The sequence below is a fragment of the Callospermophilus lateralis genome, chromosome 3 (genome assembly GCF_048772815.1).
Source record: "Callospermophilus lateralis isolate mCalLat2 chromosome 3, mCalLat2.hap1, whole genome shotgun sequence".
Classification (NCBI taxonomy): Eukaryota; Metazoa; Chordata; class Mammalia; order Rodentia; family Sciuridae; genus Callospermophilus; species Callospermophilus lateralis.
In genome coordinates, this window is record NC_135307.1 from 133,684,518 (window position 1) to 133,708,301 (window position 23,784).

Sequence of the window (23,784 nt, forward strand, 5' to 3'; positions counted from 1 at the left end):
TTCTTACCATTTCTAAGTTATCTACAGGAGTGGGATCCACAGGGTTCTGAGGAGAAAATGAAAAATTAATTCACAATGCATTTGATATATTTTCCCCTTTCCCTGTAATCTCCTGAGATGCCCGCTCCCCCTACACCATTTCCTTTCGTGAGAACTGAATTCATGATATAGACCTGGAGGACCAATGTATGGGTGATCCTCTGACCTGCAGGATTTTAATACATGATCCCTCTTCTGTAGGATCTCAGAATGTAATTGGGAACAGGCATGGTGGAATGTGCTTGGAATCCCAGAGAATTGACAGCCAAGAAGGTCAGTCTTAGGAACTTAGTGAGACTCAAAATAAAATTTAAAAAAGTTTAAAAAACTTAGTTGTGGAGTGCTTGCCTAGCATGCCTAGTTCAAAGCCAGTCTCAGGCACTAAGCAAGTCAGTGAGATCCTGTCTCTAAATAAAATACAAAATAAGGCTGGGGATGTGGCTCAGGGGTCAAGTGCCCCCTGAGTTCAATCCCTGGTACCAAAAAAAAAAAAAAAAAAAAAGATGCAGGACAGGTGCTTGGGATGTGGCTCAAGTGGTAGTGCGCTCGCTTAGCATGAGTGAGGCACTGGGTTCGATTCTCAGCACCACATAAAAACAAAATAAGGATATTATGTCCACCAAAAACTAAAAACTAAATAAATATTATAAAAAGATGTAGGACAAGTCTCAGGCATCATATAATTAAACTGAAATGGTAGTGTTCCTAATTTGGAAGAGAATATACATATTTCTATTTATTAAGAACACGCCCCAATTATACGTAGTCTGAGAAATGTAGTGGAATTTCAAGGCATGAAAAGGATTATTTCAGCCCAGGAAGGAAAAAGATTTCCAGTGGGGCAGAAATCAGAAATCCTTCCAGAGATATATCTGGGTGGAGTCTCAGTGCAGAGCAAGTCCAAGATAAGAGAGATACTAAGCTCCCACTACTAAATCCATCTCTACCTTTTAATATTTTATTTCATCCAAAGCAAATACGTTGGGGAGACATAGACATTCTTCCTGTTGTATTTTATAGCTGTCAGAGGCCTTGTTCATCTTGACATTCTAAGGCAAGATGTGAGACCAGGCTGGGAAAAGATATATTGGTTGAAAACAAAGATGTTCCCTACCAGTTGTGTCTGTCTGGCTTTTTTCTTTGCATTTGAAGTGACTTGGGGATGCTCCACTTCCTTGAGCCAAGACTCCTTGGGCAACTTATACACATCCAGCCAAACATCTCCAACTCCTGCTTTGGGAAACCAAACAGCCATTGAGCAACTGTAAGCAGGCCAAGAGTTTTGTCTGAGGAATGGCCTGTCTTCTCAGAATTGCTGGCACTTCTGCAGTAGGTACCCATGAAACAGCAACTTTGATAGATTGAAGGCAATATAGTTTTGCAATGATTATTGCAAGTCCTCGCTAGCCAAGTAACTTTCCCATAGAGAGTTGAACGGTCAAGCTACTGCCATCTAAGGGAAACGGGCTTCTCACACAGCACTGATGCAAGACAGTTTTTTACCAAATTGTGTCCTCCAGTTCACATGCTTTATATTTCACCCCAGAAAATTCTACTGACATTTTGCCCTATAGTTAAAGTCATCTGGGGAAAAAGTCGTGTATCTGGAAGCACTGGAGAGTCCCTGGGCAAACAAAGGGTTAGAATTGGAAAAGATGCCCCCAAAGAGTTCTTCTAATAGTTGAGGAGATGACAACCTATGGGATGGTTGTGGGACTACTATCATGTTCTAGAAACAGATTCGGTTTCTGTACAGAATACCAACCAAGTTGGGAAAGGTTGCTCTCCCAGAATATAGGATCCTGCCTAAATGTTTCCTTTAAAAAGTAATTATCAGTGGGAACAGTGGTGCATGACTATAATCCTAACTACTCAGGAGGCTGAGGCAGGAAGATCACAAGGTTGGCTAGCCTGGGCAATTTAGTGAAACACTGTCTCAAAATAAAAATAAATAAATAAATAGATAAATAAAAGATATAGCTCTGTGGCAGAGTACTCCTGGGTTAAAAAATTTTTTAAAATTATCTGGAAACCTTAATTTCAGACCCCAGAACTCAGAAAATGTCTTTTGTTTTAAGTCACCAATGGAATTTGTTATGACAGCTAAAGGAAATGAATACAGATAAAACAAAATTTTCTTTTGATACAAAAGCATTATAAAATGTATCTTCCCCAAGCATCTAACATTTGAGGGCCCTTGGGAAACAGTATAAATAGAGTTACATATATTATATGTAAAAATAATTGAAATTTGAAAATCAAGATGACAAACATTTACATAAAATATGTCCATTAACACAGTGCAAGCAAGATCAGATGATGAGTACGAGGATTGATGAGTGAAAGGAGAAATAGGATATTCACATCACGTCAAAGTATCTCCCCCAAAATGTTAACTATTATAATGGATTTAATGTATGTCCCAAAATTCTTCAATTCTCCTTTCTCCAAAAGGTGCCTAAATCATCTTCTCCTGAGTGTGGTCTTGACTTTGTGACTTCCTCCTTATAGAGTAAAGACAGGGAGAAAAAAAGCTGTGCAGGCGCGTGCCTACAGTCCCATTACTTGAGAAGCTGAGGCAGGAGGACCACCTGAACCCAGGAGTTTGGGGCCAGCCTGTGCAACACAGTTGAATGAATGAATGAGTGAATGAATGAATGAATGAATGAGTGAGTGAGTGAGAGAAAGAAAGAAAGAAAGAAGGAAGGAAGGAAGGAAGGAAGGAAGAAAGATGGGTGGAGGGAAGAGGAAGAGGGAAAGAAGGAAGTAAATAAAGAAGGAAAGAAATAAAGGAAAAGAAAAGGAAAAAAACAGCAGGTAGCACTATAATGGAAGAACCTGGCAAAAACCATGATACCACTTTAAATAAGTGATTGAGGTTCATATCAGCCAAATGAGTCACACTGCTGTCACATACCCCTAGATATGATGCAATGACAATGCTTTGCCTCAGCAATCTTCCCCAAATCCTTAGCCCCAGTTGAATCATAAGAAAAATAGTGTACAACCTAAAATTGAGGGACATTCCACAAAATATCTGACTGGTACCTTTTCCAAGTGTCAAGGCCATGAAAACAAGGACCTTTCAAGGAACAATCACTGATATGAGAAGACTAAGGTGAGGGCTGGGAATGTGGCTCAAGCAGTAGCGCGCTCGCCTGGCATGCACGGGGCACTGGGTTTGATCCTCAGCACCACATACAAATAAAATAAAGATGTTGTGTCCACTGAAAACTAAAAAATAAATATTAAAAAAATTTTTAAAAAAGACTAAAGTGATATATTAACTAAATGCAATATAGTAACCTGGATTGACCCTTGGGGTAAAGAAATTATGTTAATGAAAAAACTTATGAAATTGTGAGAAATAAAATTAATAGTTATTAATAGTACTATATAGTGTATATTGATGCAATACTATTAACTATCAACCACAGATTATTTGCCTTCTATCCACAAATATATCATCACCATGTTAATGTTGGTATTAGGGGAGCTGGGTGAAGGGCATAAGGACAACTCTGTACTATGTTTGCAACTCTTCTGTAAACCTAAATTATCTCTAAAGAAAATATTTGGGTGGGGGGAATAATCATATGGAAGAGCTGCAAATCTGAGTCTTCTTCACACTCTGGATAACCTTGCCTTGTAGGAGGAAGGCTGCAAAGTCCCCACCCTGAGAGATCGCCATCTTTACACAGGTGTTATGCTTGCTGGTATCCTCCTGAAAAGAAAGAGATGCTGATAGAGTAAGCACAGTCTGGTAAAAAAGAAGAACATATTTCAGGACCTTCTGTGGTTCACAGCCAGAATAGAGATCCTTGGAAAGCTTAGAACGTGAAAAGATGCTTCCCACTGCTTCACACACACACTTCATCTTAGTATAGGAATCAAATAAGATTGAAATGTAAGGAAGTGGAACTAACTTTTCTGTCTAAAGGGTTTTAGACTTATTTCCCAGGAATTTGTGGCATACATCAGATCTCCCAGTCAGGTTTGCAAACCCTCAGGTCTATGCTGGCACTCAGTTACTCAAATGAATTCAATAAGTTCTTTTTGACACTGAAAACTCTGCTAGCTGCTGAATGAAAGGCTCTATCTACACTGTAGCCCAGCCTGGATATAACCCTAGTATAAGACTTATTCAAATTTTGGAAAGTTGAGATGCTCAGTATGTATGGTTATGTTATCCATTTAAGGAGTTTGAAGACTACTAGCAAAATAAGGTGGCTAGACTAGTTTTGTTGGTAAGCTCACTAGTTTACTTAAGGAAAAGTTTTTAGATGCACATAGTTTAATATCAATTTGTTAGGAAAATTTTCAAACATACAAAAAGAGAGAGAATAGCATAATGAACCCCCCCCCCCCGTATCCTTTCCTCATGATATGACAACTCTTGTTTTTTCATCCCCTAAACTCAATAAATTACTATTTTTATTTAAGCCTAAATAATTTCTAAATATCACCTAATATCTAAATAATTTCTAAATACCATCTAGTGTCTTAATCAGTTTTTCAATTTCCTCAATTGTTTCACAAACTTAATTTATTTTTTGCAGTTGTTCAAGCCAGGATCCAAATGAAATTCACAGGTTGCATTTAATTAACTTAATCTCTTAAGTCTCTTTTAATTTATAATAGCTTCCCATTTATTTTTGTTGTTGTTGTTGTTGTTGTTGTTTGTTTGTCATTTACTTGTTAAAGAAACCAGGCCTTTTCTCCCCCACATTCTGAATTGGACTAATTGCATCCCCATGGTGCTGTTTAATAAGGTGGGAAAGGAGTGGGCAGGCCAGTGTTCTCTGTAAACTGATAACTGTATCTAGAGGCTGATTATATTTAAGTTCAATTGTTTTGGCAGGAACAGAATCCTTCCTGCTGCAGAATATCAGGAGGCTCATAATAGCTGCTTGTTTCTCTTCTAGTGATGGTAAGGTTGATAATTGAGAACAGGTGTCATCCTGGCTCATCAACCAGGAAGCTCCCCATCAGCCATTTGTGTCATTGCCTAGACAATTTCTCTGCAAAAATGGCTTATAAAATTAAGATAGTTGGATTCTATTATTTCTTCTGCATTTGTTAGAATTCTTCCACAAAGATCTATCACCCACTATTTGGTTACCTTGAAATACAGCTTATATGGGGGAAGTGACTCCTTTATTAGTTTTCAGAATACTAAGTTTATACCTTAGAACTTCAGAAGGTGACAATGAAGTTTAAAAAATCTTCTAAATTCGTGTTTTTAACATTTTTAGTATTTTTTAGTCCACCAACAGTACTTTTTTTGGTAAAGTCCATGTCTAGTTTAGGTATCATAATTATGTTGATTTCATAAAATGAGTATTCACTATATATTTTTCTTTGGAGAGCTCTTTTTAAATTTAAGGACAGTTAAAGGCACAGGTGTTATTTGCATAACTTGATAAATTTTAACAAATGCACACATCCATGTAATGGACAACCTGTTCAAGGCATAGTACATTACCATTACCCCAGAAAATTCCCACCTGCCTGTTTTGTTCAGTTATATCCTTATATGCAAGCTATGTTATGATCTTCTTCACTAATAGATTAGTTTTGCCTGTTCTTAAATTTGATATAAACAGAATCATGCAGAAAGCTCTGTTTTGTGTCTGGCTTCTTTCACTCAATGTGATGTTTTTGAGTGTCATTTACTGCATTATGATCACCAGTGGTTCACTGTTTTGTTATTAAATACTATGTATTCCATTGGATTATTATGCAGCATCACAACTTTTTATTTGTTCTGTGTGTTTAGTTTTTTATTATTAAGAATAAAGCTTCTGTGAATGTCTTATACAAATCCTTTTACGAATATGTATTTTCATTTGTCTTGGGTAAGTATCTAGGAATGGGATTGACAGGTCATTACTTAACTGGAAATTACTCACCTGGTTTTCAGTTTTCCACTATCAATATATGAGAGTTCCTATTGTTCTACATCCTCCCTAGTAGTTGGTATGGTCCATCCCTTTCATTTTAAGCATTAAAACAGAACTGTAATGCTATCTCATGGTAATTCAATTTGCATTTCTCTGCTAACTAATGGTATTAAGTACTTTTAAAAATTGGTTACTCATGTCTTCTTTGTAAAATGTCAATTCATGTCTTTTGCCTATCTGTTGGTTTCTCTCTCTCTCTCTCTTTCTCTCTCTCTCTCTCTGTGTGTGTGTGGTGTGTGTGTGTGTGTGTGTGTGTGATGGTTGGACATGATACCTTTATTTTATTTATTTACTTTTATATGGTGCTGAGGATCCAACCCAGAGTCTCACAGGTGCTGGGCAAGCACTCTACCACTGAGCCCAAACCCAGCCCTGTTGATTTGTCTTTTTATTATTGATTCTGAGCTCTTTATGTGTTTTAAAGATAGACGTATGTACGTGTATTTGCATATGTCCAGACAGTTTGAAAGTTGCTAATTTGCAGGGGGGGGGGCAGATTACAAGTTAAAAATGAGGGAGCTGGAGATGTAGCTCTGTGGTAGAGAGTGTTCTTAGTGTGAGGCCCTTAGTTCAATCCCCAGAACCAAAAAAGGGAAAAAAATATATGGGGGAAAAAAGGTAAAAATTGAATTTCTTGCAGTCTCTTGTGGTAAGCATATAAGTAAACACCATATAATTTTTCAACTTTTCTGCAGTTTTGAAATTTTTCATGATAAAATGTTGGTGGAAGAGACCACTATATTGTTTAGCTAGATCCCTCAGCAAATCAAAGGCTTACCACACATGTCCCCCAACCAAAGTTTTTAAAAATTTCAACTTGGCCAGATATAAATTTGTTTTAAAACCTGTAAATGGCATAATGAGGAAAACCAGACTTTTTTACAAAACACATTTGTCATTACCAAAGAAAAAATACAGAACAGATGCTACATAGATATATAATTCTAGTTATCGGGTCAACAGGCAAAAAGCAAGCACTTAGGCTCTTGGGCTTCAATTCTTTGTTCATTTTTCACTGCTGGAAATTCATCTCTTGTTGGAGATCATGCCAGTGATGGGAGAGGTGGCGTACCTGCACTCAGCCCTGCCCTGGCAGCCTGGGGAGTAGACCAGTGTTCAGCTGGTGGATTGGCAGCTTCTGTCTCTTTGCCACCTTGGTCTCTTTGCCACTTTGTGGTTTAGGGCTTTCTGGGCATCTACATCTATAAATTGGAGTTGTGTTGCAGACCTCAGTTCTCATCTCCTTGACTTCCCTTCTCTTCATTGCTGACCTACAGCATGGAGTGCAGCATGGCGTGCAAGGAGCACTCCACGACAATCATGGTCTAGAACCCTGATGCATGTTCTGTCACTGGTCTACCTAGTTCTCTTGCACTCTGATTGTCAGCCCCCTCATCACTTCTCCCTGTGCACAGGAACTATCATCCCAAGGTGCCCATAAGATCCCCATTTATAGTAAGCTGGGAACCACTGCTTGAGTCTGGCTTTGGGAAGCACTGTCCAACTCTCAGTCCTTTCCACTCTCAGTCTTCTGATAATTCTCTGGAAGTGCATGGAAGACTAGCCCTATGGCAAGGACAGCATTCATAATGTCAGAGCATTTATAACAGATGCATTTTGTGGAATATCTACTGTTGCACTTGACCACCACCAGGCCCTGGCTTGACCACCACCAGGCCCTGTAACATTCCCTGCCATTGCACCCTTTTCTTCAACATCTTGTGGCTCAATGGTAGAACTCTTGCCAGGCATGTATGAGGCTCTGGGTTTGATCCTCAGCACTGCATATAAATAATTTAAAGAAAAAAAAATCCATTGACAACTAAAAAAATTTTTTTTTAAATGAGATCAACTCTCCAGTTCATACTCTGCAGGGGCACTTCCTGAAGTTATTCTTCCAAATATCCCCAGTAAAGGGAAAGAATAGGAACTTACCACTTCATTGATGGCTTTGATTAGGAAAAGGCTATCCTTATAAAAGTAAAACAGTCTAATGATACCTGAAACAGAAAAACAAGTGAGCATGTAAGATAAGTGAGCCAAAGAAGGTTGGGATTTGTATCCGATCTCTGAACTTGTCAAGCACTCTTAGCCTCTTCCCTGGCCCCCACTCTGCCTGTGCTGCCCTTGATCTCTCCATCTTCCTCATCCTTCCACTTGAAATGTTGAGGTTGTTATCTCTCCTGGGCCACCTCTACTTACCTGGCTTTACCCACAGAAGTCTCCTGTAGGACCCTTAGTCACACTAATACAGCCCTTGACCAAGCCACCCTTTGATGTGTTTTGTCACATCATCCCCTGCTGTTTCACACCATTGTCCATGTGACTTCTGTGAAAAATTCTTTTTTCCAGGTCATAGATTCTTCGAGGGAACACATCACATCTTACCCTTCCATATGCCTCAGCCCCAACAAGCTCCTCATGTGATTATTTCATTGAATTGATAAATAATTCTGTCATTCTAATTCCCAATTAGCCCGAGGGCTCCAGTGTATGATCATCACCCCCCATAACCTCCTACCTCTTTGTTTAGGTACCTCCCAGAACTCATAACTTGCCTTTGTACTCATGATATAGACCTCATAAAGTATCTGACCAGGTGAAAGTCTAATTCAACCCAATAAACACTCATGAGCTATCTGCTCCAAGCCAATGCTGGGGATACCAAGGTGGTTTGCCTTCTGCTTACACAGAAATGAAGCACAAAAAAATAAATCTAAACCTTTCTTTGAACCAAACTTCTTCTGAGAATCATTCCCACCAACATTCTCCAGGTGCCTCAAATTGTGCATGTTCAAATGGAATTTTTCAACTCAGACCCCTAAAATCTTATTCTATAATTGTTCTCAAGGAATTATAATCATCATCCTGCCAGTTAGCTAAGATAGAGTCATTTTTCTTTACTGCCCCCTCATACCTCCCCATCCCCCACCTCATACACATACTCCCTCACTCCTGTTTCAACATTATATTTCCATTGCTTAAACTTTTTATTTTCAGCTAATTTTAGACCCATAGAAAAGTTTCAAAAATAATACAAAGAACTAAAACCAGCATACTATAGTGATACACGCATATCAAGCTTTATAGCACTGCAATTCACAACAACTGAGTTATGGAACTAGCCCAAGTGCCTGTCAACAGATGAATGGAAAAAGAAATGTGACATATAACACAATAGAGTTTTTATTCAGCTGTAAAGAAGAATTAAGTTTATATCATTTGTCAGTAAATTCAGAGAACTGGAGAACATCATACTAAGTGAAATAAGCCAGACTCAGAAAGTCAAGGGTCAGAGTTTTCTCTCATATGAGAGAGAGACAGAGAGAAAGAGAGAGAGAGAGAAGAATCTCATGAAAATAGAAGACAGAGAGAGGAGAGAGTTGGGTGGGGCAAGGGGAAGTACTAGGGAATGAAATCTACCAAATTATGCTATGTTCATGTATGATTTATACCACAGTGAATCCCACTTACAATATACTAGTACCATTTTTCTTTCTATTTTTAACAGCCCCTGCCTTGGCTCAGACCTTCCTCATTTCTCTCCTCAATGAATACAATAATATTTCCTGATCTCTCTGCCTTTTATTTTCAAACTTCTGCCGCAGTACCCCTAGTACTGTGCCAGTCTGGTCAGGCCAATTTCCTGCAGATAATTCTTCAGTGCACCTGTGAGGGTTGAAGAGAGCCTGTCATTTAGAGAGATGCATGATTGCATAGATGACTCAAAGCAAGCAGGAACATTCTGCCCTGTTTGCCCCAATATCTTAAAGCCACTTCCTGATTTCCTGGCCAATGCTGACACTTGCCTTCTCCTGTTTTGCAAAGTAGAGAAGCTCCCTAATCCCCGGTAGTGGTGTGGGTTGCCCAAACATTAAGGACAGGCTAGAGGGAGCCCAGCCTTTTGGAGGCAAACAATAGCAACAACTCACTGATGCAGGACACTGTCTAGAGTGTTCTATACTATACTCCCCAGAAAGGCCTGGTCCATCCTAGGACTAACAGAAAAAAGCAAGCTCTGGTTTACATGGGTGGCAGAACTGCTGAGTACCGAAATTGGGTGGACTCTGGGGCTATACCACCTGGTTTGAAGCCTGCCTGTGCCATTTACTTTGCACATTAATTCAAGTATCCCTCTTCTAAACAGGGATAATATATTGTACTTCTTTTCTAAGACTGCTGTAAGGATTAAATGGGCTAATGTATGTAAAATATTAAAATAGTGCCTGACACACCATACTTGAAGGTGTTAGCTACTACTGTATGACTAGGGATGAAAAATCCATGCTTGGCCCCACTCACACCTGGAAAGGAGCTCAAATTAAACTGCAGATACCTATATATTAAGCTAAAAAGAAAGATGAAGAACAAATAATACCCATTTCATCCAGGAGAGCAATCAGTATTTCATTTCCTAAGTCTGTGGCCCAGATGGAGGTGACATCAACCTTAAGTTTCTCCCAAGTACATATTCGTTTAGTGTTGTACAGATTATAGATGAAGAATCCTTTGCCTACTCCAATAAATACATAGTCTTGGGAAATAGCCATACAATTGGGCATTTTGTTTAGCTGGGGGGAAAAAAAAACAAAGAAAACAGAATTATTTTCATTCTTACTGTCTATCTTCAAGTAACACAAGGTACTTTTCAAAGGTTTAAGAGCTTTTCCTCCAAAGATCATCCCCAGACACAGAGCTCATCTAAAACTCTTACCCATATATTAAGAAATTCATAGCATTTCACTTTCAGGGGAAAGAGGCCAGAGAAAACAAAGAATAAATACACATTTGCAACACTAAACATGACCATGGCCCCGCACTTTTTCTAGTGCACTATGGGAAGAACAACAAAAGAGGCACTGGCCAGTTGCCACCGTCAAGCCAGAGAACGGCTTAACTCCTTAGGGAAGATTTCTCAATATCAATAACAGTTACCTGATCTATTTTAATCAACATCAGCATGCATACAGCCTTTCAAAATTGCACCTGTCTTATTAAATGAAGGTTTCTGGTAGGAAGCCCTTCCCTGGATCAGCTGTTTTCACATAGAGGGGCTGGGGTTGTGGTTCAGCGGTAGAGAGCTTGCCTAGCATGCCCAATGCCCTGGGTTGGATCCTCAGCACCACGTTAAAGTAAATAAATAAAACAAAGGTATTGTGTCCAACTACAACTAAGAAAAATGTCAAAAAAAAAAAAAAAAGTTCAACGGAGAAACAGAGACTTCTGGTCAGCCACCGGCTCCCTACCTGGACTTCTGTCAGTGGAGGGTAGATAGTGAGCTGGATGCAATCGCTCTCAGATTCCTTCAAGGTATCCCTCTCTTCAATAAGTTCCCATGCCAAGTCAAACACAAGATTCACCAGCTTATTGATCATTCGATAAGGCTGAGGCAGGGAATCCCAGCCCTGATCTAGGTCCTTGATGACATAATCCTCTATGTTATCCTTAGACCAGTCCTTCTCTGTTGGGGATGGCACCTCCAGTGGTACCTTTTGAGTAAATGTAGGCAGTCTCATCTTCTGGGTCTGACTTCTCTTGGTAGACATCATAGAAGGTGGCACAGGAAACTTCTGTGAAACTCTGAAAGCTGAGAAGGGAAATAAGCAAAGGAAATTTGAGAAAAATAGGGAAGCAAGAAGTCAGCACACCACACTTCTCTAGCACAGTGGCCTCTGGGGATTATTTATTCCAGATACTGGCACTTTCCTTATTTAATCACAGGATTGCTACTACATTCCTAGTATGTGGTCTTCATATTAGAAGGATATCATAAGAGACAGCTAACTTCTGACCAACCCAGGAAGATATTTGATATGATGGAAGGAGGGGAGTTTGGCACCCTGTTGCCTTTTGTCACCTGATAGGACAGAAGCTGTCATTTGTCCCAAATGGAATTCACCATCTCTCCTAGAACAAAGCCTTCTCCTGCTTCTCTGTATTGATATATGACTGTGCTCAAGTCAGCCCGGTGAGAAGCCATGACTATATTCTTTCTTTGCCTTCCCTCAACCCCAGTGAGATTCAGTTCAACAACATCAGTCCTCACTGTCCAATCTGTTGCCTTCTCACTTTCCAATTGCTGCCACACAGGAGATCTGCAGGCACAGTGCCCAGGACCCACGAGATTCTTCAAGGGTTTATAAAAATGTCTGCTAGGCTGGGGATGTATAGTGGTACAGCACTTGTCTAGCATGCAAGAGGCCATGGGTTCAATCCCCAGCACCACAAAAGCAAAACAAAAGTCTGTACAAAAAGAAATGTCCGAGACCTGAAAAAAATTACTGACTAAAACGCTCCTACAAAATCAAAATAATCATTTACAAAAATATTTATAATTTATCAACTCTGGTCTGTATGTGTATATAAAAATTCAAAGAGAAAACAAGTAATCTGTACTTCAGAAAACTCAAAATTGTGTTTAAAAAGGACTCCCAATGCTACAGTTGAAAAAAAAAAAAAGCATTTAATGGGGAGCCTGGGACACCTGTAACATGTAGTGGAGTAGAGTTGCACCGTGAGAGTGTCTGAGGACCAGGGGAGTCATATAAAGGCCCTGATGCTATCATCATCTTTTCTTCCACACTGGAGTCCACTTGTGATATTTCCCTCCAGTTGAAAGAACCACCTGAAGTAATCAGTGGGAATAGTAACCTGTTCATGCCACCAGCCAGGAAGGAAATCTCATAATTGCCAGCTGGCGGGGGGGGGGGGGGGGGGGGGGGGGGGGGGGGGGGGGGGGGGAGGGTATTGATTGGTATTGTGGCCACTGAGCCACATCCCCAGCTCTTTTTTTTTTAGACAGAGTCTTGCTAAGTTGCTGAGGTTGACCTTGAACTTGCAATCTTCCTGCCTCAGTCTCCAGAGTCACTGGGATTACAGGCATATGCCCTCCAAGCCCAGCTGTATCCAAAGTATTTTATAAACTCTCAAAATAAGAAAATAAATACTTCAGTTTTTAAAAATGGGCAAAAGACAGACACTTAACGAAAGAAGGTATGCAGATGGCAAATAGAAAATTCAAAGATGTTCAGTGTCATAGGTATTAGTGAGATTCAAATTAAAATCATAAGATGCAATTACATATTATTGGAATGCCTAAAAATTTAAAAGACTATACCAAATATTGTAAAGGATATGAATGAACTGGAATGCTCATATACTGATGCTGAGAAAGTAGTACAAACAGTTTGGAAGAGTTTGGGGGTTTCTTAAAAAGTTAAATACATAGCTACCAGGGCTGGTGTTGTAGCACAGTAAAGGAGCACTTGCCTCACATGTGTATACATATATACATACATACCATAATATCCAGTTAGTCCACTCCTAGGGGTGATAGAAGGGAACTGAAAAATGTATGGCTAAGACTTGCCCATGTCATTACAGCTTTTTTTGTAGGCACATCACAGTGGAAACAATTCAAATATTTACCAGTAGACAAACAGATAAACTCTTGCACATTGTTAGTGGCCATAAAAATAGTACAACTATTTTGGAAAATTTTAGCAGTCAGTTAAATGTATCATATAATTCAGCAATCATATTTCTATGCATTTATGCAAGAAAAAATAAAATTTATATTTCACATATAAATCTGTACTTAAATATTTATAACAGCTTTATTTGTGATTGCCCCAAACTGGAGACAACATGAATGTATTTCACTTGGGTATATGGATAATGAACCATGGCACATTCACATTGTGAAATCTTTCTCAGCAATAAAAATTACAGACTATTGATATGAACAACATGAATGAAACTCAAATGCATCATGCTAAATGAAAGAAATCAAGATATAAAAAGCCGCATGCATAGAAAACAAAAGATAAAAATCTGTTTAAAAGGGCTGGGGTTGTGACCCGGCAGTAGAGCGCTCGCCTAGCATGTGCAAAGCACTGGGATCCTCAGCACCACATAAAAATAAATTTAAAAATAAAAGTATCGTGTCCAACTACAACTAAAAAATATATACTTTAAAAATCTGTTAAAAGCACCTTTGGGGGGCTGGGGTTGTGTCTCAGTGGTACAGCGCTTACCTAGCATGTATGAGGCCCTGGGTGAGTACCACATAAAGATAAACAAACAAAGACATTATATCCATCTACAACTAAAAAATATATATATTTTTAAAAAGCACATTTTCCTCATCTCACCATCAAATACATTAATGTATGTACTTATCAATTTACAGTGTAACTTACTAACCTATTGCCCTAGGCCTAGACTTAGCACAGCAGTTGGTACCATGTGGCCAGAAGTCAACAAAAATTCTTATAGTTTTCAGCACTGCTGGTCCTGTGCTATGCAGGAAGAATACATGTGGCTTTCTTTTTCTTTCTTTCTTTTTTTTTTTTTTGGCATTAGGATTGAACACAAAGGTGCTTTACCATTGAGCTTTATCTCCAGCTCTGTTTTCATTTTGAGACAGGCTCTTGCTGGCCTTTAACTTATGATCCTCCTCCATCAGCCTCCCTACTCACTGAGAATACAGACCTACACCACCACACCTGGCTACTTCTATCCTTCTTAAAGGCACGTCCCTCTGCAAACCATGAGTAATCCATGGGGCTGAGAGAATATACTTACCCAAAGTCTAGTTTCCCTCTTCTAATTAAGACCAGGTTCAGGATACCCACACCTCTAAAATTATGGCCCAAAAGATGCCAGGACCTGAATGAGTCTTTCTGATTTCTTCCTGGAGGTATTCTCTGTTGTTAAGCACCCCTAGACCTGAAAGGTGCCCATAGCTGCATATGGCATGGGCAGAATGTGGATGTGTCTTGGAGTATCCACACCCTATATGCACCCTTTTAGCGATGTAGGTGGGAGCAAAAGACCAGAAGAGAAAGGGGGGTGGGAAAAGTCAGGGGTCTAGTTGTGGCTACATTACCACATTCCAATTGTATTTCCAGGTTTTCAAGGAGTCTAAGAAATCTAAAAGTGAACCTGGCCTTATACATATATGTACATTTGCCAAAGCAGGAGAACAAAAGATTTTATCTAACAATTTGTTACTCGATTTATACTTTTAAAATATTTAACCATATGATATGGCTTTCCATTTGCAAGCTTACCCCAGACCTGAAAATATTAGAGGAAGAGGATTACAAAAACAGAGGGCCTTGGGCTGGATGTGGCTCAGCGGTAGAGAGCTCACCTAGCAGGGTTGCCACCTGGGTTCGAGTCTCAGCACCACATAAAAATTAAGGCATTGTGTTGTGTCCATCTACAAAAAAGATTCTCTCTCTCTCTCTTTAAAAAAAAACAAAACAAAACAAAAAATAGAGAGCCTTACTTTGTGGCTGTAGGGGATGCATCTTACAAAATTAAGGCCCATCGAATGAAGATTCAGTGGTGTAACTTCATTGTAATCTACTTTGCCTCTACTTTGTGCATGTCGACCCTTTTAAGGCTTCCTCAGATAATCATCTTTCAGTGTTCAATAATCCTAAGAGAAAAATCTCTCACATAATTTACCCGGCTCTCAAGTTAGAAATACACTCCAAGTATTAGCTCAGCTCTAACCATTATCTGACCTGGAGCGGAGAAGGGGGGGGGGGGGGAGCACTGCGCTGAGAAATGATGCCCTCCCCAAGCAAAGGCCCAGGGGAGTTCTCTGGCTGGAAAAACCCCTTGGGATTCTCCCTGGGATTCCTGAGCGCCCGAGATCTGCCGGAAAGTGCAGAGCCCTTGGAACGCCTGAGAACGGGGAGACGGCCCCTCACGGTTCGGTTTGGAGGCCCAGCTGGCAATCCGAAGTCCTTGAACACCAAGAGAGCCGCCACACCCAATCTTACGATCCGAGGTTGAGCTCACCGGGCTAGGCGTCCGGGTGTCGCCTTAGTAACCGCTACTTCCGGTTTTGACCGGAAACCCGCTAGCAGCTCTTGGGAGGCGTGTCGGCCTCACGTGGGCGGAGAGACTCAGCCCCTCCCACCCCGCAGTTGCCCGGACCCGGACTCCCCCCAGGGGCCAGCTGAGCCCCAGAGGACCCACGACCGACCCCGTGTTTCCTCGGGCCGGTGCCATGGACGCCTTCATCCGCTTCACCAACCAGACCCAAGGTCGGGACCGACTCTTCAGGTCAGTGCCGGCGGCCTCCACCCCTTCCTCTCTGGGTTCTCAGCACCCGAGAAGAAGGAATGAGCTAATAACCCGGGAAATCGAAGCAAGCAGGATGCCTCCAGCTCCCGCTGAGGAAGTTTGGTACAAGAGCCCCTCTTCACCTTCAATTCCGAGAGGCTGTGCACCCCAGCCGCCTAGAGGCCGCTGGCTGTGTGACACCCCTCCACCAACCCTCCTCTCTCCGAACTTCCTTCTCCTGGTAAAGGAAAACCGAGTTCTCCCAACCCAACATTCTTCCAAGGGATTTCTTTTAACTCATTATGTCCCATAGCCCTATATACAAAACCTGTTTTTAAAACTTAGAATTGTAACTTTGAAATGGGCATTTATAGTCCCTTTGAAATAAATATTATATTTTAATTGTTCTTTTGAGAAAAGTAATAGGTGAATGAATAGAGTGTTTGAATATATATGAAAATATCTATAAAGGATAGATGATCTTTTCCAGCGTATTTTAATAAGCCCATGTCGATTTAAAAAAAATATTTGCAGAATTGAAACTTTGGGACTTAGTGGGTTAAAGAGAAATTTGGGGTTGGCATTTGTGACTAGGGAAGCAAACCACTTGTTTCAAATACCCCCTCAAGGGGGTATTTCAAAATGCTTATGGAGAAACAGAAGTTTTATTTATTTTCTTTATCTTACACTATTGCCCAATCTGTGTGATTCACATACCGAGTGTGAAATAATTGTATAAACTCTTTAGAGAGAGCCCTTAGAACTAACTGCATCTACAAGGCACATACTGTACCCCTGAAAATTCAGTTTGTTTTGATTATTAATCCTTGCTCATGATGTTTCTTTTAGTATTTTAGTTCATTCCTGCAGAATAGTCACAACAGTTACTGTTGCAGTTTTACTTAACAGTATTCAAGTGCTAACACAAAAACATACCAGTAAGAATAGCCCCAATGAGACTTTGGTAAGCAAACTGTATCAAGTTTGTTCTCAATGCTTTGCCCATATTAACTTATTTAACCCTCATGACAACTCTGTGAAGTAGATACTTTCACAGATGGGAAACTGAGACAGAAGGAGGTTAATGGGTACTAAGCAGCAGAGTTGAGAGATACAAATCCACAAAGATTCCAGGGCCCACCTCTTAAGTGCTAAATCTTTCTAATTAATTTGATAGCTTTTCAAAATAGTTGCAATATATACAACCTTTATTAAAATAGAAAACTATAATTCCAGTATACCCAGAATATATCCTGCAATTTTATCAAGAAGGGTGTTAATTAATTAGGATATATTTATTGTTAATTAGGATATATTTATTCAGCAAGATCAGATCTCTAGGGTTCATTTCCCAGCCCTCTTAATGATCTATTTAACCTCCATGAACAAGCTGGTATTCATCAAATAATGCCATTTTCAGACCTACTCCTATTGACAGATCAAATCTGACATAAGTAGCTTGAGCCCTCTGATCAGAAAGCACACTTTTAAAAAGGCAGAGTGCCTGGTTCAGTGACACACCTGTAAGCCCAGCGACTCGGGCTGAGGCAGGAAGACCCCAGGTTCAAGGCCAGCCTGGGCACCTTGGCAAGATCCTGTCTCAATAAGAAGGGCTGGGGATGCAGCTCAGTGGTAGAGCATGCCGGGGTTCAATCCCCCATATGAAAAAAAAAAAAAAGAGAGAGAGAGAGAGGAGAGAAGACAGATCTCTGACTGTCTTATTCTCCCCCTATTTCCCCCTCCTCCTTCTCCCTCTTTTTTATGGTACTAGACTCAAACCCAGGGTGTTGTGCATGCTAAGGGAGTACTCGGCCACTGAACCACACCCCCAACCATTTCTTTTCTTTTACTTAATTACTAAAATTTTGGAAAATGTGCCACTTTTTTGAGATTAATATTTATATCATAAAAAGGACTCAAATGCAGTTATAGGACAATAGGAACTGGCACTTACTTTTATTGACTAGACTGCCAGATGCATTTAGATGTTTCTGTGATATCCAATTTCTCATTTGTTATATTTATCAGTAAGTCATTGTTAAAGTAGGCTCTCTCTTTATTGAGTATATAGTATTATTAAACAGGATTCTGTCTGTATTTTATATATAATACTTATAAGTTTTGAAAGGCAAATATAAAATATGTCTATACTAATTTGTGTACTGGTGTGTATTTTGTCCTTAATTTTTAAAAGATTAAACAATATTCAGACTGTAGATTTTCATTTGGATCTTGAATTTTGAATTTTGTATCCTCTCACGTAAATAGTAGGTTAACTATGTGGTAGAATGGTTAATTTAAGAAATCTGAATGTGGGCTCGGGATGTGGCTCAGGTGGTAGCACACTCTCCTGGCATGTGTGAGGCACTGGGTTTGATCCTCAGCACCACATAAAAAAATAAAATAAAATAAAGATATTGTGTCCTCCTAAAACTAAAAAATAAATATTTTTTTAAAAATCTGAATGTATAGAATGATTTTTTTCTACACTGGAGAAAATAACATGTATGGATCTTTGCAGACTTCACAGGGAGACTTTGGGGCAATTTCCACTTCAACTACATTCATTTTTCTGTGCCAGTAAGGAGCCTTCTGGGGAGCTGTTCACTGCATTATTGCAGAGTCCTTTTTCATAATAACCTTTGGTTTGCATTTCCATTACATGTTCTACCCTTTGCCCCTCTGCAGAATGACTGTTGCAGAATTTTGCTCTTGGAAGAGCTGCTGAGGAGAAATACTCTTAGAAACTTTGTCTTCAGAGAGATGTTTCTTTTTCCTTTACTTCATGAATTAAGTTTTATTTGGCTGGTCAATCATTTTCCTCATTTTTTTTTCCATTTCAGAGCCACTCAATACACATGCATGTTGCTTAGATATTTGTTAGAGCCTAAAGCTGGCAAAGAGAAGGTGGTAATGAAGCTCAAGAAATTGGAGTCCAGTGTGAGCACTGGGCGTAAATGTAAGTACTCTGTCTCTTGAGGAACAGTGGCTTCTGGTTTAGAATCCTCAGCTTCAGACACTGTAATTCACAGTGTGCTTTCAAGGTTTTAATTTCAAGTCAACCAAGTTTATTGATGAAGTTGACTAGTAAGGCTGCCTCATGGAACTCCAGGCCCAAAAATTTGAATGTTTGCCTGCAGACCATTCACATACATCATCCTGTGTTCACGCTTGGTGCTATGCCAGATCCTTCTGCTTGATCATAACAAGTGGGACATAAAATTTTTAGCTCATCTTTTGTTCTTACAACCACAAAACATCTTGGCAATCCCTGGCATGAGCTTCTGGTTCCTGTGAACCTTTGTTTTATAGAACAGAATAGCAATGACCTAGGCCACCTTCTTCTCTTGAGGATTGCTAGAGGATTGGAGGAATACATTTTCTTAGACAATTTACAAGGTAGTTTCATTTTAAAGGCAAAAAATGAAGCAGTGTTTTGCATTCATTTAACTTACTTTCATAATAAATCATCCTAGGAAATCCCATATTTCATATAGCAATGATATGTCTTGCTCCTCACTGTTGACAAGAACCAGATGTTGTCACAGCAGGCCAGCAGAAGCATTAGAATGGGATGTAGACCATCACATATTGATCAGTTGTTTTTGAGCACCTACTTCATAAAGAGACAGTTCTTAACTTTGTAGGAAAAATAAGATCATACTATAAACATTAAGACAAGTGCTGGATATGGTGACCAGGGTAAAGAAAGATGTTTTAGAGAAGGTAGAAAAATTGAGGTGTGGTTGGAGAGGCAGTTTCCTCCAACAAAGGCTCAGAACTGTTAAAAGCAAATCATGTGTTGGAGGATCAGTGTCAAACTAAGAAACTGGTTTGACAGAGAGACTTAAGCTGTCAAGCAGAGCATGGGAAGGGTGAGGTGAGCTTTTCCAGATTTGGCTTGAAGCCACAATTAGAAATTCTGTTTTAGATTCTTTAGATTGGTGGAGCTTAGAGGTCCTTTAGAGGTCCAGAAGGGGTTTCTTCAAGGTCATTCAGCCAGTTAGTGCAAGACCAGAATCAGAACCCAAATCTGTATACTAAAACAGTCACGACATGCTCTGTTTTGTGTTATTTTTGGTAAAATAATACCAAGCACTCTTGAGATTCTTAGTGTTCTGAGAGTAGCCACATCTGAGCCCTTACTGAGTAGTTCTGTTGTATGTTTCATAATATTTAGGACCAGAACTCATTCAATAGGTACTCCATAAATACTTATTGACTCATTAATTGAAGTGCATGCTTTCATACAGACATGCAGTTGCAGAGGTTAGTTAATTCATCCAGAGCCCATAATACGATCTTACCGTTTCTACTTTGTCTTCTTGACCATAGGCAGTAAAGAGGGTTTGGACCAGAGAAATAGCAAAATGATAATGGTGTTTTTTCAAAAGGCAGTATTTTTGTCTGGAAATTAAATAAAGTGTAAGGCATTAGACTCCAGGAGAATGTTGTACATGGATTCATATCATGATTGTCCTTCCTTCAGAAGAAGTGGAGATAGTAATGTTCCATTGTAACAACCCATGCTCATGATTAACCATCCATGCCTGGAGTGGATTAAAGTCAATGTTAAGATACTCACTGGAATGGAGGAGATAAATTTTTAAAAGTCACTGTCTTTTGTGCCTTCCAGCATCATTTTAGGTGTCCTCAACATACTATAAAGTCCTCCTTTCCTAAACTAAGACTGAATTTCAAACAATCATCAATTATTAAAATACCATGCTGGATCCTCATGCTGACACAGAGATTCTGCAGCCTAATACCTAGAAATGAGTAACTGTTAACTGTGTGGGTTCTTCTTGCAGGGTTCCGATTAGGCAATGTGGTACATGCTGTCCAGTCGACTGAGCAGAGCATTCATGCCACCGACCCAGTGCCCCGCTTATGCCTAACATTAGCTAACCTGAACCGTGTGGTTTATTTCATCTGTGACACCATTCTCTGGGTGAGGAGTGTGGGTCTCACCATGAGCATCAACAAAAAGAAATGGCAAACATGGGCCACCCGCCACTACTACTATTTTCTCCTGCTGAGCCTGGTCAGGGATCTGTATGAAATCTCTCTGCAGATGGGACGGCTTGCACATGACAGGGCAACGAGAGAGAAGTCATCCCAGAATCCTTTTGGGTACAGCTTGGCTGATGAAGAAACAGAATGGCTTCAGTCCTTCCTTCTTCTTTTATTCCGATCTCTGAAGCAGCATCCTCCCTTGCTTCTGGACACAGTGAAGAACTTCTGTGACATCCTGATCCCCTTGGACCAGATGGGGATCTATAGGTCCAACCCAGGCATCATTGGGCTTGGAGGTCTTGTATCCTCTGTGGCAGGTATCATCACTGTGGCCTATCCTCAGATGAAGCTGAAGATCCTCTAGGGTGTTGGTAGGCTCAGGACCAGTGACTGTTTAAAGAAGACATCTTCATGAAACAAACTTTTACATCGGTCACAAATCATGTCATACCATGCTTATGTTTTTTGTTCACATGAGCATTTATGACCTGTAATGTGAGCTGAGGTGGGGCCAAAAATGGAGTATGAAGATTTATGGTGTTTTTAGAGTGCTGGAATGACTTCTGAATTTCTGAATATTTTCCATTCACCTAACATTTACTGAGCATCTCTATTGTGCATAGTAGGCGCTTAGCATTTGCCACATGAATAAAAATTGAAAAAGACCCGATGAAACTAATAAGTGAACACTAATATACGTATAGATTGTGTTATATGGATTATTTATTTTAAATATTCACATGATTGTCATAGATCTGATGCACAGCATCTTCAGATCTGATAGCAAATTGCTTCTATCAGCTATACCTGCCTCCAAGGTTGTCAGTAGCAGGATGGAGGGGAGCTGGACTGAGAGCCTCCTCACCTGTTGGCCTTGACCATCATTGTACTTTTTTTTTTTTTTAATATTTTCAGTTGTAGATGGACACAATAACCTTTATTTTATTTTATTTTTTTTCATGTGGTGCTGAGGATCAAACCCATTGCCTCACGTGTGGTAGGCAAGTGCTCTACCACTGAGCTACAGCCCCAAACAACCCCATCACTGTATTTTTGTCCTTTTGTTCAGAAGTAGAATCAGAAACACATCAGGCACCTTCATTGTGTGAATATGTCTGTGGATAGAACCTTTTAATAATGCAGTGAGTAAGCAGAAATCAGAAGTAAACAAAAGAGAAAAATAGGTGGAAGGTCACATCCTGCCTATTATGTAGATTGTGACAGATAAGAAAATTGACCCTGAAAAAAACAAATAAAACCTGGGTCAGGACATTCCTTTGACCTTCTAGTGTGAGTTCTGTGACATCTCACTGCCTTCATGATTGAGAACAAGTATGAGACTCCAGAATTTCCTGTGCTTTTGACCTCTACCCTTCTCAAATTTGGAACTTTTGATGATGGTTTATATTTTGTCCTATAAAACTAAAGCTACCTAGACCTATCATCCAGATTATTTTATTTAAAACCATGTAACAGTTTGGGCAATTCCACATTAATTTTTATCAAAACATATGCAGTCTAAAATTTCATGACTATTCTTGTGAATGTAGGAAAACCATAATTTTCTTAGATCTTAGGGTCATTGAGGGAACAGTAAGAGGCCAATAAAGAGGACATAGAAGCATTTACTTGTGTTCCTACTTATTTGTAAATAATAAGATAATAAGTTATCTTATTTGTAAATCCAGGTCCTTTAGTTTGAGGGAAGAGAAGTGGAGAGATAGGGTGCCAGTAGATAGGAGGCTAACACTAAAGTAAAGCCATGTCATTTATCTGAAGGGAAATCAGAAAAATATGCACTGAGTAAGGTTCCCATAAATGTGATCGAGATTTTTGAAAAGTAGACTCTGGTCCTTGGCTCTCTGTTATTCGTGTGTGTGTGTGTGTGTGTGTGTGTGTAGTAGGGCAGGGGTGCTAGGGATTGATCCATCCTAGGGTCTTGCACATCCTGGGCAAGCACTCTACCACTGAGTCACATCCCCAGCCCTTTTTAAAATTTTGAGCAGTGTCTTGCTGACTTGCCCAGGCTAGCCTTGAACTTTTGATTCTCCTTCCTCAGCCTCCCAAATAGAGATTACAAGTGTGTACTAGTGCACCCAGTGACTATTTTTTTTTTTAATCTGATCAGTCAAGATAAGAGATTTGAGCTGGGTATGGTGGTGCCCACCTGTAATCCCAGCAGCTCAGGAGACTGAGGCAGGAGAATCACAAGTTCAAGGCCAGCCTAGGCAATTTAGTGAGGCCCTAAGCAACTTAGAATCTGCCTCAAAATGTGGCTCAGTGGTTAAGTGCCCCTGGGTTCAGCCTTCAGTGCCAATAAATAAATAAATAAAGGAGGTTTGACAAAGAATATTTTGGGAGTTTTAAGAGAAATGAAAGCTGCTAAAGCAGGGCAAATAAAAAAGTTTAAATAACTTTTTTAATCTTGTCCAGATTCCCTGCTGTAAGAGATTAATTATGCCAAATGAATTTCTAGACAAAACTGATTCATGTATCTGTGAATGTGTTCTGGGATTAGAAAAGAGTTAACAGGAGCACAGACAGTCCCTGAGCTCTGGGCAGGGAGATGAAAGCTGAGAAGGTGGACTGCAGGGAGGTTTAGATGTGGAGGTCCTGGGTTGAGAGGTTCCGTCTAAGAAGCTCTAGCCACATTGCTATCCTGGAGCGGTGCTTGAAGCAGCCT

At 39.9% G+C, this 23,784-nt stretch overlaps 2 protein-coding genes across 13 annotated transcripts in view; one reads left to right on the forward strand and one right to left on the reverse strand.

Annotated features, from left to right (window-relative positions):
* Wdr93 (WD repeat domain 93) overlaps positions 1–17,771 on the reverse strand; it is a 52,412-nt gene extending 34,641 nt beyond the window's left edge. Inside the window, exons 1-7 of one of the 11 annotated variants that reach the window (XM_076851334.2) lie at positions 14,390–14,452; positions 11,249–11,589; positions 10,381–10,573; positions 7,938–8,002; positions 3,685–3,763; positions 1,154–1,269; positions 8–46 (exon numbers count right to left, since the gene is read on the reverse strand). In XM_076851334.2, the coding sequence (XP_076707449.1) occupies positions 8–46; positions 1,154–1,269; positions 3,685–3,763; positions 7,938–8,002; positions 10,381–10,573; positions 11,249–11,589; positions 14,390–14,420 (864 nt within the window). In that variant the 5' untranslated portion in view covers positions 14,421–14,452. Of the gene's footprint in view, positions 1–7; positions 47–1,153; positions 1,273–3,684; positions 3,764–7,937; positions 8,003–10,380; positions 10,574–11,248; positions 11,590–14,389; positions 14,475–15,818; positions 15,899–16,005; positions 16,309–17,606 lie in introns of those variants that run through there. The other 10 variants (XM_076851337.2, XM_076851336.2, XM_077109189.1 and 7 more) reach the window with 10 other exon arrangements.
* Positions 15,931–23,587, forward strand: Pex11a (peroxisomal biogenesis factor 11 alpha). Of its 2 annotated transcripts, none has more exons than XM_076851345.2 (3): positions 15,931–16,085; positions 18,929–19,044; positions 20,897–23,587. In XM_076851345.2, exons 1-3 carry the CDS (start codon positions 16,030–16,032, stop codon positions 21,463–21,465), a joined length of 741 nt encoding a protein of 246 aa, XP_076707460.1. In that variant the 5' UTR covers positions 15,931–16,029; the 3' UTR covers positions 21,466–23,587. The 2 variants fall into 2 exon arrangements, with proteins under 2 accessions (XP_076707460.1, XP_076707461.1); XM_076851346.2 differs by having other exon boundaries at positions 15,987–16,326.
* Positions 23,588–23,784: the final 197 nt, after the last annotated feature.

Bases quoted from the DNA above. Each gene is read 5' to 3' on its own strand.
- Pex11a (XM_076851345.2), top strand. From the start codon at position 16,030: ATGGACGCCTTCATCCGCTTCACCAACCAGACCCAAGGTCGGGACCGA. The intron at 16,086-18,928 runs GTCAGTGCCGGC...TTTCCATTTCAG, and splicing joins GGTCGGGACCGACTCTTCAG to AGCCACTCAATACACATGCA. The intron at 19,045-20,896 runs GTAAGTACTCTG...TTCTTCTTGCAG, and splicing joins TGTGAGCACTGGGCGTAAAT to GGTTCCGATTAGGCAATGTG.